The sequence below is a fragment of the Zeus faber genome (assembly GCF_960531495.2).
Source record: "Zeus faber genome assembly, chromosome: 13".
NCBI lineage: Eukaryota > Metazoa > Chordata > Actinopteri > Zeiformes > Zeidae > Zeus > Zeus faber.
The window spans coordinates 9,492,838-9,507,317 of record NC_137198.1 but is presented as its reverse complement, the minus strand read 5'-3'; the positions used below and the strand labels follow the sequence as shown (position 1 = coordinate 9,507,317).

At 44.0% G+C, this 14,480-nt stretch overlaps 1 protein-coding gene across 2 annotated transcripts; it reads left to right on the top strand.

Annotated features, from left to right (window-relative positions):
* The first annotated feature begins 709 nt into the window (after positions 1 to 709).
* atg9a (ATG9 autophagy related 9 homolog A) lies at positions 710 to 13,652 on the top strand. Of its 2 annotated transcripts, XM_080012987.1 has the most exons (20): positions 710 to 883; positions 989 to 1,122; positions 1,689 to 1,832; positions 2,033 to 2,078; positions 2,447 to 2,509; positions 2,597 to 2,746; positions 3,035 to 3,176; positions 3,868 to 4,008; positions 4,109 to 4,229; positions 4,881 to 5,056; positions 5,218 to 5,340; positions 6,068 to 6,255; positions 6,387 to 6,540; positions 7,542 to 7,721; positions 7,866 to 8,081; positions 8,513 to 8,745; positions 9,385 to 9,502; positions 9,970 to 10,240; positions 10,334 to 10,479; positions 11,593 to 13,652. In XM_080012987.1, the coding sequence occupies exons 3-20, from the start codon at positions 1,730 to 1,732 to the stop codon at positions 11,599 to 11,601; spliced, it is 2,580 nt and encodes an 859-aa protein (XP_079869113.1). In that variant the 5' UTR covers positions 710 to 883; positions 989 to 1,122; positions 1,689 to 1,729; the 3' UTR covers positions 11,602 to 13,652. The 2 variants fall into 2 exon arrangements, with proteins under 2 accessions (XP_079869113.1, XP_079869114.1); XM_080012988.1 differs by having other exon boundaries at positions 710 to 1,122.
* Positions 13,653 to 14,480: the final 828 nt, after the last annotated feature.

Sequence of the window (14,480 nt, the reverse complement as noted above, 5' to 3'; positions counted from 1 at the left end):
GATTTTCAGGAAGAAGAGGATGTATATGTGTATGTGTGTTTTGGGTGTCTTGGGTGTCTCTTTTTTGTTTTTTTTATTGTCCTTTTTTTTTCTTCTAATTTTACTTTTGCTTATTAATTTTTAATGGTAAATAATTGACCTGGTTCCAACACACGACCTTGCTGCAGCAGCTTGGCCAGGGAGGGGAAAACGACCCTGGATCAAAGTAGGGCAGTTTTTTCGGAAGTACATAAGCTTATTTAACTAGTGTCGTGCTACTGTAAATCACCACATGGTGGTAGTGAACGACCATAAAAATAAACACACACGCCCACCCACCCACGCACGCACGCCCCCCCCCCCCCCCCCCCCCCACACACACACACACACACACACAACAGAATCAAATAAAATAACACTTCAATTAATGAATTGACGATGAAAACGGAAGCAAATACGAGGAGAAACTTCACACAACGTCCCACAACATTCAAACAGAATGACTCGTCCCCGTAAAGCGTCCGAGGCGCGTCGTGCGTGCCGAGGAGACGTCCAATCCGCAGCCCGCTCCGCCAGGGAGCTCCGCTCCGGCTCACTCCGATTGGTCGACGGGATGACTCTAACCGCCCCCCCCCCCCCCCGCCCGCCGCGTCCCCGATTGGCCACGGCTGCCGTCACTCCGCCGTGACTGACATCGCCCCCCCCCCTTGCGAGCTGTTTTGGAAAACGAAACTGTCACAGCGACGCAGCGAGACGGAGAACCAGGCGGTAAAACCCATTAAAGAAAACAAAAACAAAAAAACAAAACCAAGCAGTCTCCTAACCCGCTGGCGAAGGTCGGACGGCCGCGGGCGAGGGCTCCGTTCGAGACGGACTCACGGCATGACATCCTTCCTGAGAGGAGGTAGGCCTCGGCTGGGAGCCACGACAATAACAACACTCGCCGGATCCTCCAGTCTTTGTTGACACGTCGAGCCCGAGCTGAACCGCCCTCCGTCCCCTCACGCAGGGTCCACATGTTGTCGCTTCTTTTTCCCTCTCGTATCGGTCGGCCGAGGTGGGAGCTCTGAAACGTAGCGTTTCCTTCTGCTTGCTCCCGGATAAACAGCCGAGCTGGACGGGAGGCGTTGCCCTGGAATGGAGGTCAGCCTGTTTCCCCGTACAGCCTGTGATACTGTTGATCTACTGTATGGTATAGATTATTGAATAGGTGGCGTCCTGTGTGGCTATGAGACAGGAAAAAGCCTGAGGTAATGGTTGACCAGTGTTTCTGCCAACACGCCAAGTGTCATTGGTACCTTTTCTACTGTTTTCTACTTGCATGTTTGAGGTGAACGTATAAAAACAGGACCCACATGACAATACACACAATAAACATAAAACACATTGATCATTTACAACATTGGCGGGGCATACTGTAACTAGCTTGACAATTACTATTTTACTCAAAATAATCAACCAAAACCCCTTCTACTGCATCCGTGTGCACATCGAGCCTAAATACATGAAATGCCAAGCACACACAAATGGAAGTAAAACAAACACAACAAAACAAAACAAACCGATCAACAACGATAACAGGAAAGAAATCTGTAATGATATAACCAGAATGACTTTTCTATCCCTGAGGACTGTGCGTAACTCTCTTTTTTTTTTGTTTGTTTTTTAATCTTTCTACCTCTTTAAACCCTCATCCTCCACCTCTCCAGTCCATAGCAGTGGGCTTGGTGAGAGAGAAGCTGTAGTCAGGATGGCGCACTTTGACACGGAGTACCAGCGTCTGGAGGCGTCCTACAACGACTCGCCTACCGGGGATGAGAACCTGCTGGTGCACGTGCCCGAAGGAGGCAAATGTATGACAAAAACGTGCGCTGTACGCAGACACCATATCCCACAAACACAACAAACACAATCACAGCATGCCGGTTAGAACAACGTGACGTTCCCATGATGAGAGACCTGAATGTGCTGACCACCATGTACACTAAATGGCTCACTGTGTTGTATTTATGAATTTAATGATGTCATTATGTATTGGGGGGTTTTTTTTCAGCCCAGTGGCACCACATAGAAAACCTGGACCTGTTTTTCCAGAGAATATCCTTTTAAGATTCCCAACCATTTATCGTCATCTAGTTAGTTTGTTGTTAACGTGTTGATGTTATGGATGGACCAGCACCGATACCGTTATCACACATTGGTCCAATACCAAATGAAATATTGGATTCTGAACTTATATCGGGAGTGAAAAAATTCTCTCTTTATTCTCCTCAATTGTCTTCTTGTCTCTTTAATTGTATGAATATGTACTGAATGTATATAGGTATTTGTATGTATCGGAATACCGTATAAGAATTCCTCAAGCACTTTGCCTCTAAATGTAATGGCTTATAAGTAAATCATGGGTGCTTGATTTTGCATTTGTGGTCCGTAAAACCCAAGCTGCTCTCCTTAACCTCCTCCACATCTATAACCTGCACCAGAAGAATGGATTCACCTGCATGCTGCTCGGGGAGATCTTCGAGCTGGTGTATGTGTTGTTTTCACAGTAGATATGCTGTCGTGTTTTTAGAATCCTGTCCTTATTTCTCCCCTCTCCCTCTCTGCCACCGTGCAGTCAGCTGCTGTTCGTGGTGGGCTTCACAGTGTTCCTCGCGAACTGCGTGGATTACGACATCCTCTTTGCCAACAAGTTTGTGAACCACACGGACTCCTCCAAGGTCACCCTGCCGGACGCCTTCCTCCCCGTTGACGTCTGCGGCGCCCGGTAAGAGTCGAATTGTGATGCGTGTGCTTTGAAGAGGAATGGCATGTGTGTATATATTAAAATAATCACAGGGGCTTTTACATAAGATCTATCTGTTTATGCATTAATGTTATCATTAATTGACAAAACGGTGTATCATTATGTCAATATCTTGATCGGCATGATACGAAACCAATGAAAGGCTACTAACATTGATATTGATTTTTCACACAGCTCCAAGCAAACTGCAAGCATGCCTCCCTGTCCACTGTAAGAATGAAGTAAGCGTTAGTGTGTTCCTCTTTGCAGCATCCGAGACAACGTGTTTGTGATGTTCGTGCTGGTGATCTCTGGAGTGTTCTGGCTGCACCGCCTCGTCAAGTTCATCTACAACGTCTGCTGTTACTGGGAGATCCGCTCCTTCTACACCAACGCCCTCAAGATGACCATGGTGACACTGACGCAAATATGTCAATATCATATTTTTGAGATCATATAACACCAAAAAAGTCATTCTTTTGGCATTACCTAAGCTGCAATTACTAAGGTGTTGGTGTAAAATAGCTCCAAAAACATACTGTGTGTTAGGGCTGTTTTAGCTATTTTAATGTTGAAAATGGGTGGTATTCCCCTTTAAAGGACAAGTTGTTATAATATTTGTTTGCTATCAATATAGACAGTTAACTGTGGTTTAGGTCTGTCCTGTTAGGTGTATTTTAACTACAACATTTTGTTTTTATACTATCACATCATGGCAGAAATGGTGTCGCTGATAAAGATAATTTCATAATATTATCCCCAAATAACAAAATACCCAATATTTATATAAACCTAATCTTCTCTGTCAAACAAACATATTCCCAGACCAGCAAACAAATGTTTTAGTTTTTGTAATGATTGTGATATCAACATTTGCCATATCTGCCTTGTAAACAAAGACACACATCGAGGTTGTTCCTGATGGTGTGTAAATTACACACACCAGGTAATAGTAAATAGGTTAAACATGTGTTACAAGTTTAAGGTCTGTTTGCGGCATATGACATTAGATAGACAGCTTTCATTTGGCTTGATTTTAACATGGTATTACTGTGTATATATAATAATTATAATAATAATAAAGAAACGTGCTTTGCCTTCAGTCAGAGCTGCCCTACGTGACGTGGCAGGAGGTGCAGGCCAGGATCGTGGAGATCCAGAAGGAACATCAGATCTGCATCCACAAGAAAGAATTGACGGAACTCGACATATACCATCGCATCCTCCGCTTTAAAAACTACATGGTGCGAGTCACAGAGTATTCAGACAGAGAGCTGATATACTGTGGGAAACCTGTATCACCTTTATCAACCCCTTGAATGAATGATGTCTCTTCCTCTTCAGGTTGCCATGGTAAACAAGTCTCTGCTTCCTGTGCGATTCAGACTTCCTTTTCTTGGGGAATTTGTGTTCTATACTCGGGGTCTGAAGTATAACTTTGAGCTCATTTTCTTTTGGGGACCAGGTGAGTCTATTCTATTCTAGTGTGTGTGTGTGTGTGTGTGTGTGTGTGTGTGTGTGTGTGTGTGTGTGTGTGTGTGTGTGTGTGTGTGTGTGTGTGTGTGTGTGTGTGTGTGTGTGTGTGTGTGTGGGGGGGGGCTGAAAGCGGTGAATACCCTCATATTTTGATGTACATATATGCAGTATATTATTTGTTTTCCTGCTTACAATTAAGATTTTATTTTTGTACCCTTTTGTTGCCAATTTTAGGATATTGACATTTTCACAACAGTTTTAATCCTTGAATTCATGAAATATGTGTGATGTATGTGTGATGATATTTATAATATATTTATTGTTAATATTAATTACGATTATGACATATATTCAAATATTGTATTTATGAAATATGTATTTCTAGTATTGATTTAACATATTTTATCATTTCTGTTGTGATTGAAGAAAGCCTAGATGCATAATGTCCATAAATAAGTGACATTTTTTAGTTCTCCATCATCATCGGCACTGACCATGTACAGTATATGGTATATACTCTATATATATCTTGGTGAAAAATCAAGATCAGAGAAGCCCGTCAGTACCAGTTAGTAGGTCTGCATATTTCGTCTAATCACACGTTTCCTTTCCTCTCGTCCTCCTCCTCCTCCACCGCCAGGCTCCCTGTTTGAGAACGAATGGAGCCTGAAGCCCGAGTACAAGCGAGGGGGGAACCGGCTGGAGCTGGCGCAGCGTCTGGCCTCCCGCATCCTCTGGATCGGCATCGCCAACCTGCTGCTGTGCCCCGTCATCCTGGTGTGGCAGATCCTGTACGCCTTCTTCAGCTACACCGAGGTGATCACAATCCCACACAAACCGGGGTTTCGTGGGGAGATATGACGACAAACGCAGACAGGGAACGGTCGAGCTGAGTGGTTGTGGTTGTGGTTGTGTGTGTGTGTGTGTGTGTGTGTGTGTGTGTGTGTGTGTGTGTGTGTGTGTGTCTGTGTGTCCAGGTGATCAAGCGGGAGCCGGGCTCTCTGGGGGCCAGGTGCTGGTCTCTCTACGGCCGCTGCTACCTGCGTCACTTCAACGAGCTGGACCACGAGCTCATGTCGCGCCTCAGTAAGGGATACAAGGTACGGGGTTTAAATCATTACAGTTGTACAGTGTACTTTACAGCTGTTAATATAGCAACTATTACACAATCGCCTGGTTGTGGTCTTTTGTGCAATCGTGGAGATTACACATCATATGTTTCCATCCAAATTTAAGTGGAATATTCAACAAATTTCCTAGATGTTGCAATAAATACAAAAATGACTGAATGAATGAATATCTTCCTGAATCTTTATGTTCCAATTTTTCAATGAAAATAAATGTCTACTTATGAAATAAGTAGACTTGTATTATTGCATTGTTTATTTGGTGCCACTAAAATTAATAGAACAAGACAATTTCATTGTTAATCACAATTTATTTTGACAATTGTCAACTAAGATTTTATGATCTTGACTGCCCTGGTGTGCACATATTTTTGTTGGTTGAAATGAAAAGAACATTCATTTGCAAACTCCTTACAGTGTTGTCTCTAGAAATATTCTCCAAATATGAGTTTCTATTATAATTTAGGAAACATTGTCCATTGCTTTGACCACTAGCCACAACTGAGGTGCCGAGCCAAAACCTGTTTGTTCCTAAAGCATGTTCTCGTGCTCGAGGCATTCTGTTAGTCATACATTCCAGTGCTGTTCTCTGAGGGTGTATTTTCAAAATCACGCTCACTTCACACAAATCCTTTTTTTTTTTTTTTTTTTTTTTTTTTTTTTTCCCCCAAACGTTATTTCCTCTTTTCCGCTTTCTCAGCCTTCGTCCAAGTATATGAACTGCTTCCTGTCTCCGCTGCTGACCGTGGTGGCTAAGAACGTGGTGTTTTTCGCCGGGTCGCTCCTCGCGGTCCTCATCGCCCTGACCATCTACGACGAGGACGTCCTGGCCGTGGAGCACGTCCTCTCGTCCATCACGCTGCTCGGAGTGTGCATCACCATCTGCAGGTAAACCGGTAAAAACGGTAGACGGTTCGTTCTCCTCGAGCCGAGTACTCCAATGCAGCCAATTCACCTTCTGATCTGGCAGTGTGGGGTTCAGCGCTCTCCTCCATGTCCCTCACGCTCTCCCTCCTCAGGTCCTTTATTCCTGATAAGCACATGGTGTTCTGCCCGGAGCAGCTGCTGAGGGTGATCCTGGCTCATATCCACTACATGCCCGACCACTGGCAGGGCAACGCCCACCGATATGAGACCCGCGACCAGTTCTCCCAGCTCTTCCAGTACAAGGCTGTAAGTGACACATTTAGATTACCCAAACGTAGCTTACAGGGTGCAGGTCCTTGAAAAGTCTTAAAATCTAAAATTCTAGGAATCGCCGTCTGTCTGTCCGTCCTGTAATTACACACTTCACACTTGTGGGCGGGGGTATCCCTGGTGACCCAAGGATGTGCAGTGTCGAATTAGGCGGAAGTTGAACACGCGACACATGTAATTTTAATAAACTTTGAATAAACAAGCGAACGGCGAGCCGCTCTGTGGAGCTGGGGCGACTTGTGACATCATCGTCCAATATGTGAAGCACGAGATCGAGAGACGAGATAAATCGCTGACTGAAGAAACCTGGACTCAACTGATCCTCCTGAAGTTCTAACATGCCTACAATGTATTTACACCTTTGCTGCTTATTTTTTATTGCAAATTTGTTCTTACATTTTCTTAAACTGTGCCATTTAGAACGGGCGTACAGGACACAGGACTGAATCATTGACATTTTCTTAAACTGTCATAAAAATGTATTATAAAGTCTTTAATTTCGAACGGGCATGTACTAGTGTCTTAAAGCAAATATCGGGCCTTTTTATAGTCTCAAATGTTTAATTTATTCAGCAAAAAGCTTTCCACAGACTACACAATAACATAGACATCCTGACGTCGCTGGCCCCTTTTTTTTTTTTTTTTTTGTCTTGCAGACGCAGCAGCGTTCAAACCATATGATCCTACCTGACGAGACTTTGGGGTTTTTTTTCCATGTGACTTCCAAAAGTAAACAAAAACAACGAATTGAGCTTTGTAATGAAGAAAGGTTTCCCGTTGTAGTTGCTTGTGCACTCGTTTCTTTTGAAGTGACGAAAGAAAAAAAGGATATTACGTCAATTAGATGGGGGGGGCATGGACTGCATGGATTAATCCTACATAGAGTATGGATATCGTATGTTGTGTTTTTTTGTTTTTGTTTTTTTTCTTGCATTGTTGTCCGAGGCAGCAGCTTTAACTCTCCAACGTGTGTCCAGGTGTTTATTCTGGAGGAGCTGCTCAGCCCCGTGGTGACTCCCTTCATCCTGATATTCAGCTTGAGGAGAAAATCCCTGGAGATCATCGACTTCTTCAGGAACTTCACTGTGGAGGTGGTGGGCGTCGGAGACACCTGCTCCTTCGCCCAGATGGACATCCGCCAACACGGTCATCCCGCGGTGAGAGCGAGCAGGCACACACATTTTTTAGCCTAAAAAAAACCACTGATGTTTCCAAGCTCCACGTGCGCGATGATAGGACGCTTCTCAGAACAAACATACAGAGGTCTGCTGTACAAACGGATGAATGCATTCACCCTGCAGTGGATGTCGGAAGGGAAGACGGAGGCGTCAATCTACCAGCAGGCGGAGGACGGGAAGACGGAGCTCTCCCTCATGCACTTTGCCATCACCAACCCCCAGTGGCAGCCTCCCCAGGAGACCACGCACTTCATCAGCCAGCTGAAGGAGAGGGTCCACAGGGAGGCCACAGGGGCGCCCGTGGACGCACACATGCTCAACTCGCTGTCAGAGTCTGAAGTACGCACACACACACACACACACACACACACACACACTCACAAACACATATCGACAGGTCGACAGATTCCACCACCAATCATATATGTAGGTTTCCATCCGAATTTAAGGGGAGTTTTTAAACCAGTGTCAAAAACGTTGCAATAAATAAAATGTTGATTAGACCTTTTCCATTGATAGACATATGTAGTGGCTTAAATCGTTCATTGTAATTACCTGTATGACAATAAATTGTCAACTAAAATATTATATCAATAAATATAAATATATCAATATGAAATATATTTTACATGATATTTATATTATTTTATATATATTATATTTATTATTATTAGCAGGTCAATAGTCAGGTCAGGTCAATAGTTCTGTTCATTAGCATCCGTTTTATCCGCATTTTCCCCTCTTCTTCCTCCCACCCGTCTTACGTTTAGCCGAGGAGTCTCATCGCCAACCTCTTGGGCGGTCCCTCCACTTTGGGATCTGTTCATTTTGGTCACGACGGCTCGTTGACCAACGCCGCCGCGGCCGGTGTTGTCGACGGGGCGGCGGCGCTGCGCTCGCTGTCGCCCGTCAGCAGCAGTTTGCAGCTGAGGGGAAGCTTCAGCGCGGTGAACAGAGCTGCAGGCCGCACCTCCGCAATGAGCAGGACCATGGCCGGCTCCGGGTACGATGCAGCTTGTTCACTAACAGACCTCAGCACGGGCCGTGCTGCAAATAGATCTTATCGAAACATTTCAAAATACTAATTCAACACGTTTTGTCTGCACTATCTTGGTCCTGACTGTGTGTGATATTGGTGCTTTGTTTGAAAGTTGTGCAACAGTTTTCAGCCAAAGTTATATACAAATTTATTAATTTTTTTATTTTCAGTTATTTCTTTTTTTTTTATGACTGGGAACGCAAAAAGCATTTTGTTTTGAATTGACGTAAAATTGTACTTTTTTAAAACACAATGCATTTGGTAGGAGTATTGTATTTCAGTTATCTATTTTAAAGCCAAAAAGCGCTCCCTACAACAAGTTCAGTAAAGTATGTTACTTGGTTACAGGAAAATAAAGAGGATTCATTTCTGTATTAGACTAAATTTGTTCCGTGAAATATTTTTGTAATACACGTCAGATGGCTTACTAAAGAGTCAGTAGCCGTCAATATATCCATGTAGAATCAAACGGTGAGACCCAGCCCAGGTCTTGACTCTTGCCTTGCTTTCACAACTTCTGCCCTTCTCTCCAACAACTCGGAGTCCTCATTTGCTTCTCTTCCTCCTTCCATCCCTCCCCTGTCTTGTCTGTGACTTGTCCAGGACGGACGCCCGGACGGTCAGCTCGGGTAGCAGCGCGTGGGAGGGCCAGCTGACCAGCATGGTCCTGTCAGAGTACGCCTCCACCGAGATGAGCATCCATGCACTTTACATGCATGAGGTATGTGTGTGCAGACGACAAGTATCGCTATGGTGATGGGGAGGGTGGCAACAGCTTCATGTGTTCTGCGTATGTTTTGGGAGGGAAAAATAATTGACCCAAGGCATTCATTAAACCTTGAGACATTATTCCTTTTGGTCCAGTGTCTTTTATTAGAGTAGCTTCTTGGAGGCCATGTTTCGTCCTAAAAACAACATCAGGTGTGTCTTCATTGACGGTAAAAGTTGAGGAAATTTAACTTTAGGCGGAGGTTTCCATCTCTGTCCCACTGAGAAAACAAGGAATACCCGCTTTTCCGTCTCCCACGTGCCGTAAACCTGTGAACGCAGCACGAGGGGAGACGATTGAACGTTTGTGTGAAGTACAAGCTGTGACTCCAGGACCATTCAAGAACCACTCTTTACAATTGGAACAGCAGCATAAGCATTATTTAGACGCAGCCTTTTTTGCCATGTCTCCCGTCGCAGCTTCACAAGCAGCAGTCCCGCGGCGAGCTGTCCCGACACACGTGGCACCGGCAGGAGAGCGACGACAGCAGCGACAGCGTCCTGGACGAGGTCAGGAGCGATGCCAAGACTCACCTCAGAAACCTCCCGCGCTCACAGACTTTCCCCAGCGCGGCTCCCAGTCCCAGTGCGCTCCCCAGCTCGGCTTCGGCCACCGGCGGTGCCGCGCCTGGCCTAGAGGGGGCGCCACTTCAGGGAAACAGTCAGCGCCGCTACGGGGGCACCACAGCAGGTAGATAACAGCTGTTAAGTCTCCGCTCCCGTCTGAGTATCATGGGCGAGGCCGGTCCGACCCATTTCCGTGCTTACTGTCTCCGCCCTCCAGACTTTTTGGGCGCGGTGGGCAAGGTGACGCGGTCGGCCCGCGTGCCTATGGGCGGGTGGGCGGACGACGGCCAGGCGGCACCGCGGCAGCACGACACGGTGCCAGAGGAAGTGTCTGAGGACGAGATGCCCCCGCACATACACAAGGTATTTACACTCAGCGGTGGAAGAAGTACTCAGACCCTCCACGCACACCCTCACACAGAATGACATTTCTGCTTAAGGACAAGTTTGCAAGTACTTGCTCTTAAATGTACTTAAAGTGTTCAAAAGTAAAATAAATCAACATTTTCAAAGTGCATCAATGAGCTTTGGGCGTCCATGAACCCTGTCGCCGGTTCACCGGTCGGCCTTCCTTGGACCACTTTTGGGAGGTACTAACCACTGCATACCGGGAACACCCCACAAGACCTGTCGTTTTGGAGATGCTCTGACCCAGTCGTCTAGCCATCACAATTTGGTCCTTGTCAAAGTGGCTCAGAGCCTTACGCCAACACATCAACTTCAAGAACCGACTGTTCACTTGCTGCCTAATATATCCCACCCCTTGACAGGTGCCATTGGAACCAGATGATCAAGGTTATTAACTTCACCTGTCAGTGGTTTTAATGTTGTGTGTGTGTGTGTGTGTGTGTGTGTGTGTGTGTGTGCTGTATATACTGTATATACTGTATGTATGTATGTGTATGTATATATATATATTTATATATATATACACACATATATACAGTGTTTATATCCAGTAAATATACTGTGTGTATATATATATATATATATATATATATATATATATATATATATATATATATATATATATATATATATATATATATATACACCAATTTATTTATTTATTTTTAGAAATGTAAGTTATGCTACTGTGTTAGAAATGTAGTAGAGGGGTCCTGGTGGCGCAACCAGATAAGTGAACATACTACATATGGCAAAACGCCTGCAGTTGCTCTCATTTGCTGTATTTCTCCCCCTCCCTCTCTACCCCAATTTCCTGTCGCTCTCCACTGCTCTCTACAAAAACAGCCAAAGAAATACATGAAAAAATAAATGTTGTAGAGTAAGAAAGGCAGATGATAGTTTGATGTTTGTTTCTCCATAAGCCCAAAACTGTAAATTCATCAAAAAATGTAACCTGATGGTTGCTCTTTAAGTAACTACAGATAATAAAATAATGTACTTAAGTACAGTAACAAAGTACTTGAACTTTGGGGTTTCATACTCATGGGTCTTTTTCTCTTGTTTTAGGTGACGTAACAACCTGGTGGAGAGCAGCCCCTTCCCTGCAGACGCACACACACACACACACACACACATACACACACACACACACACACCTCAACCTCATCCTTCCAGATACACGCCTCAAATTCTTGTTCCTGGTAGAATGGAAAGAATGTCATATCTGTTTAACATGTCATTTCACTCCATGTCATGTGGAATGCATCTGACTCGGAGGATCATCTTTAACTTATCATTTGTATCAACTTTCACACTGAAACAGCCTGTGGGTGTCATGACATTTCACTGCATATATGTATGACTCTATGTATAAGTATGTGACAGATAACCTCTGAATACCTGAATATTTAGCTAAATGGGAGAGAAAGTCTGCGTAATAATTCAAGCAAATGATGTGAGTTTTTGTTTTTACATATTAAGTAGACTTTGAGGTCTCTAAGTTTCCAATGTTATTCATATGTAAGTAGACATGGCCTAAACCTAAGACAGGGTGGATCATTGCTCACATCGGCGTATGACGTAAAGGATTAAGTCACATCAGCAGATAGTAAAATCAGAGTAAATTAATAATAAATAATGTTGAAATATTATTTAAGGAACATGCGTCGAACTCGAGGGTTCTGCACAAACAGCCTTGTTGACCGGTTCATACACAGACGGAGGATGACAAAAGGTTTTCCACTAATAAACAGAGCTGCATCTCAATAACACGGTGGCAGTTCTGTCATTAGCATAACACCCCTGTCTCCATTAATTACAGCCGAAATGTGCCATGGACTTCATTTTTGTGTACTTGATCTTGTGTTCACGGTCGAGGGTTTATCCGACGTCTTCCCTTCGACCGCTTTCTGCTCGTGATGCTTCCTCTTTGCATCGACAACACCTGTAAACAAAATGTACGATATATCATTTTTTGATTCATTATTTCTGATCAAGATAACGGGGCATTAAAGCCTAACACACACGCACGCACACAGACACACACACACGTGTCAGATAACAATCCATCACTTGTAACACACACACACACACACACACGTACGTTATGGACAATTGAGGGTCTTCACATGTCATTTGGTTTGGGAGGAACCCAGAGAACATTGGAGAACATTGCAAACTCCACACACAACTCATCATTACAACAATATCCTTCTGGCTTTTATCTTACTCTCAATTATGTTTATTGCACTTCCAAGTTAACGTCAATGTTCATATGGGGAGATGACAGGAGGGAATTCTCGTCTTGACCTCCGGCTCGGTTTGCACTGGTGGCGTGTCAGACTCCCGTCTGAAAAGAGTTCACGTTTGCCCGGTGAATTTAAAATGTGGTGTGGAATTACACGTTCGCTTTTCCACACCGATCCTCCTGAGGATGTCGTCTTGTCAAAGGCACAACGTTGTGAAAATATCATATTGGTGTGTGTGTGTGTGTACTGTAAGTGACTAGAGGAATTTTAAGCATTTCTGAATCATTTACTACTAGATCTTTTTGTAGTTTCTCCTTCATTGACTTCATTGACTTTGCAGTGGTTCCAGTGAACAAATAGGGCTATTTCAAGCATGCATTAATAAACTCAGTGCCATATTTAAATGCCCTTAAACACAAGTGCATGACAATCCACATGGTTATAGAGTTCTTTGGTCGTTACCGGGCTGTCCGGAAAAAAATTCAGCCATACTCATGCAGTCATCTTCAACATGCTGACAGAAAAGCCCAGAACATGCACATTGCCTCTTTTTCACTCTCCATGAATTCTAGCTCCTTCAAAAGGACAAGAGTGCACTTTAATTGTTGGTTAACGTGGAATATGTCACTTAAACTTGTTTTTTACGTATGTTTAAGTTATGTTTTGTTTTGTTTCATCGAGGGGCTTTGACATATGATTTTATAAGTCATTTTGTACGATTTCTTTGTTATTTTGCGTTTCCTCGATCCGGTGACAGGCGGATGGTTTATGTCGTGATCATGACATAATAAATCGATTAAATGAGATGAATGAAATAATGCTCCTTTGTACAGTTGTGAATTCATCAATAAAAGTCATGGCAAATATTATTGTAATGTACTCCGCTTAATTTCCATTCTTTGTAGTTCCGCTCGGGGGCGCTGTTGATTCAATTTGCGTCGCGATGAGCGATTGCTACACGATTTTATTCACATCATTTAAAATGCTTACACATTTTGAAAGACACCATCTTTTTAAAATCCATGCGGATGTTCACGTTCATGAACCGAATCGATAAACAAAAAAGTACGAGTATGAAAGCACCAGTCGCACCTCACAGAGCCCGGATAGCTCAGTCGGTAGAGCATCAGACTTTTAATCTGAGGGTCCAGGGTTCAAGTCCCTGTTCGGGCGTTAATGTTTTTCCCGATGCGGATCATGTACGAACCGGGTTTTTTTTTTCACTGAACGAACACCTTCCACAAAAGTAATTACGGTCAAACCGAACGCGCACCGCAGTCACCGTCCACGCTGCTGTGGCTCACACATTAGCCTGAATAACGTTGCCTGCAATCCTGAGACAAAAACCAAGACAAATATCCATGCATTACACAGTTGCGAAGGACCGTTCAAGGTTCCCCTGTTTCAATTATATTGTTGATTCTTGCTTTGATTTGTAAAGACCATGCAAATCAAAATAGAAACCATGGAATTGATATTTGAAAAAATGATCCTTGCTCCGACAGCTAAAGGTGATGCACATTAAATCTGGGGAGAGCTGCTGGGGCACACACGCACACACACACACACACACACGCATACACACACACACACACACATACACAGTAAGCATTTATCCATTCAATTAAACAGATCTTGGATTCACAGTCGTCTTGTGTAGTGGTGGGAGCGCAGCAGGCCCCAGTGGCCGGTGCGCCCACGCATGCT

What these genes read in the sequence shown, in the direction of transcription:
- atg9a (XM_080012987.1), top strand. Translation starts at nt 1,730, where the DNA reads ATGGCGCACTTTGACACGGAGTACCAGCGTCTGGAGGCGTCCTACAAC. An exon ending in CATTTTCTTTTGGGGACCAG is followed by an intron (nt 4,230 to 4,880) that starts GTGAGTCTATTC and finishes CTCCACCGCCAG; the next exon opens with GCTCCCTGTTTGAGAACGAA. An exon ending in AGGACCATGGCCGGCTCCGG is followed by an intron (nt 8,746 to 9,384) that starts GTACGATGCAGC and finishes TGACTTGTCCAG; the next exon opens with GACGGACGCCCGGACGGTCA.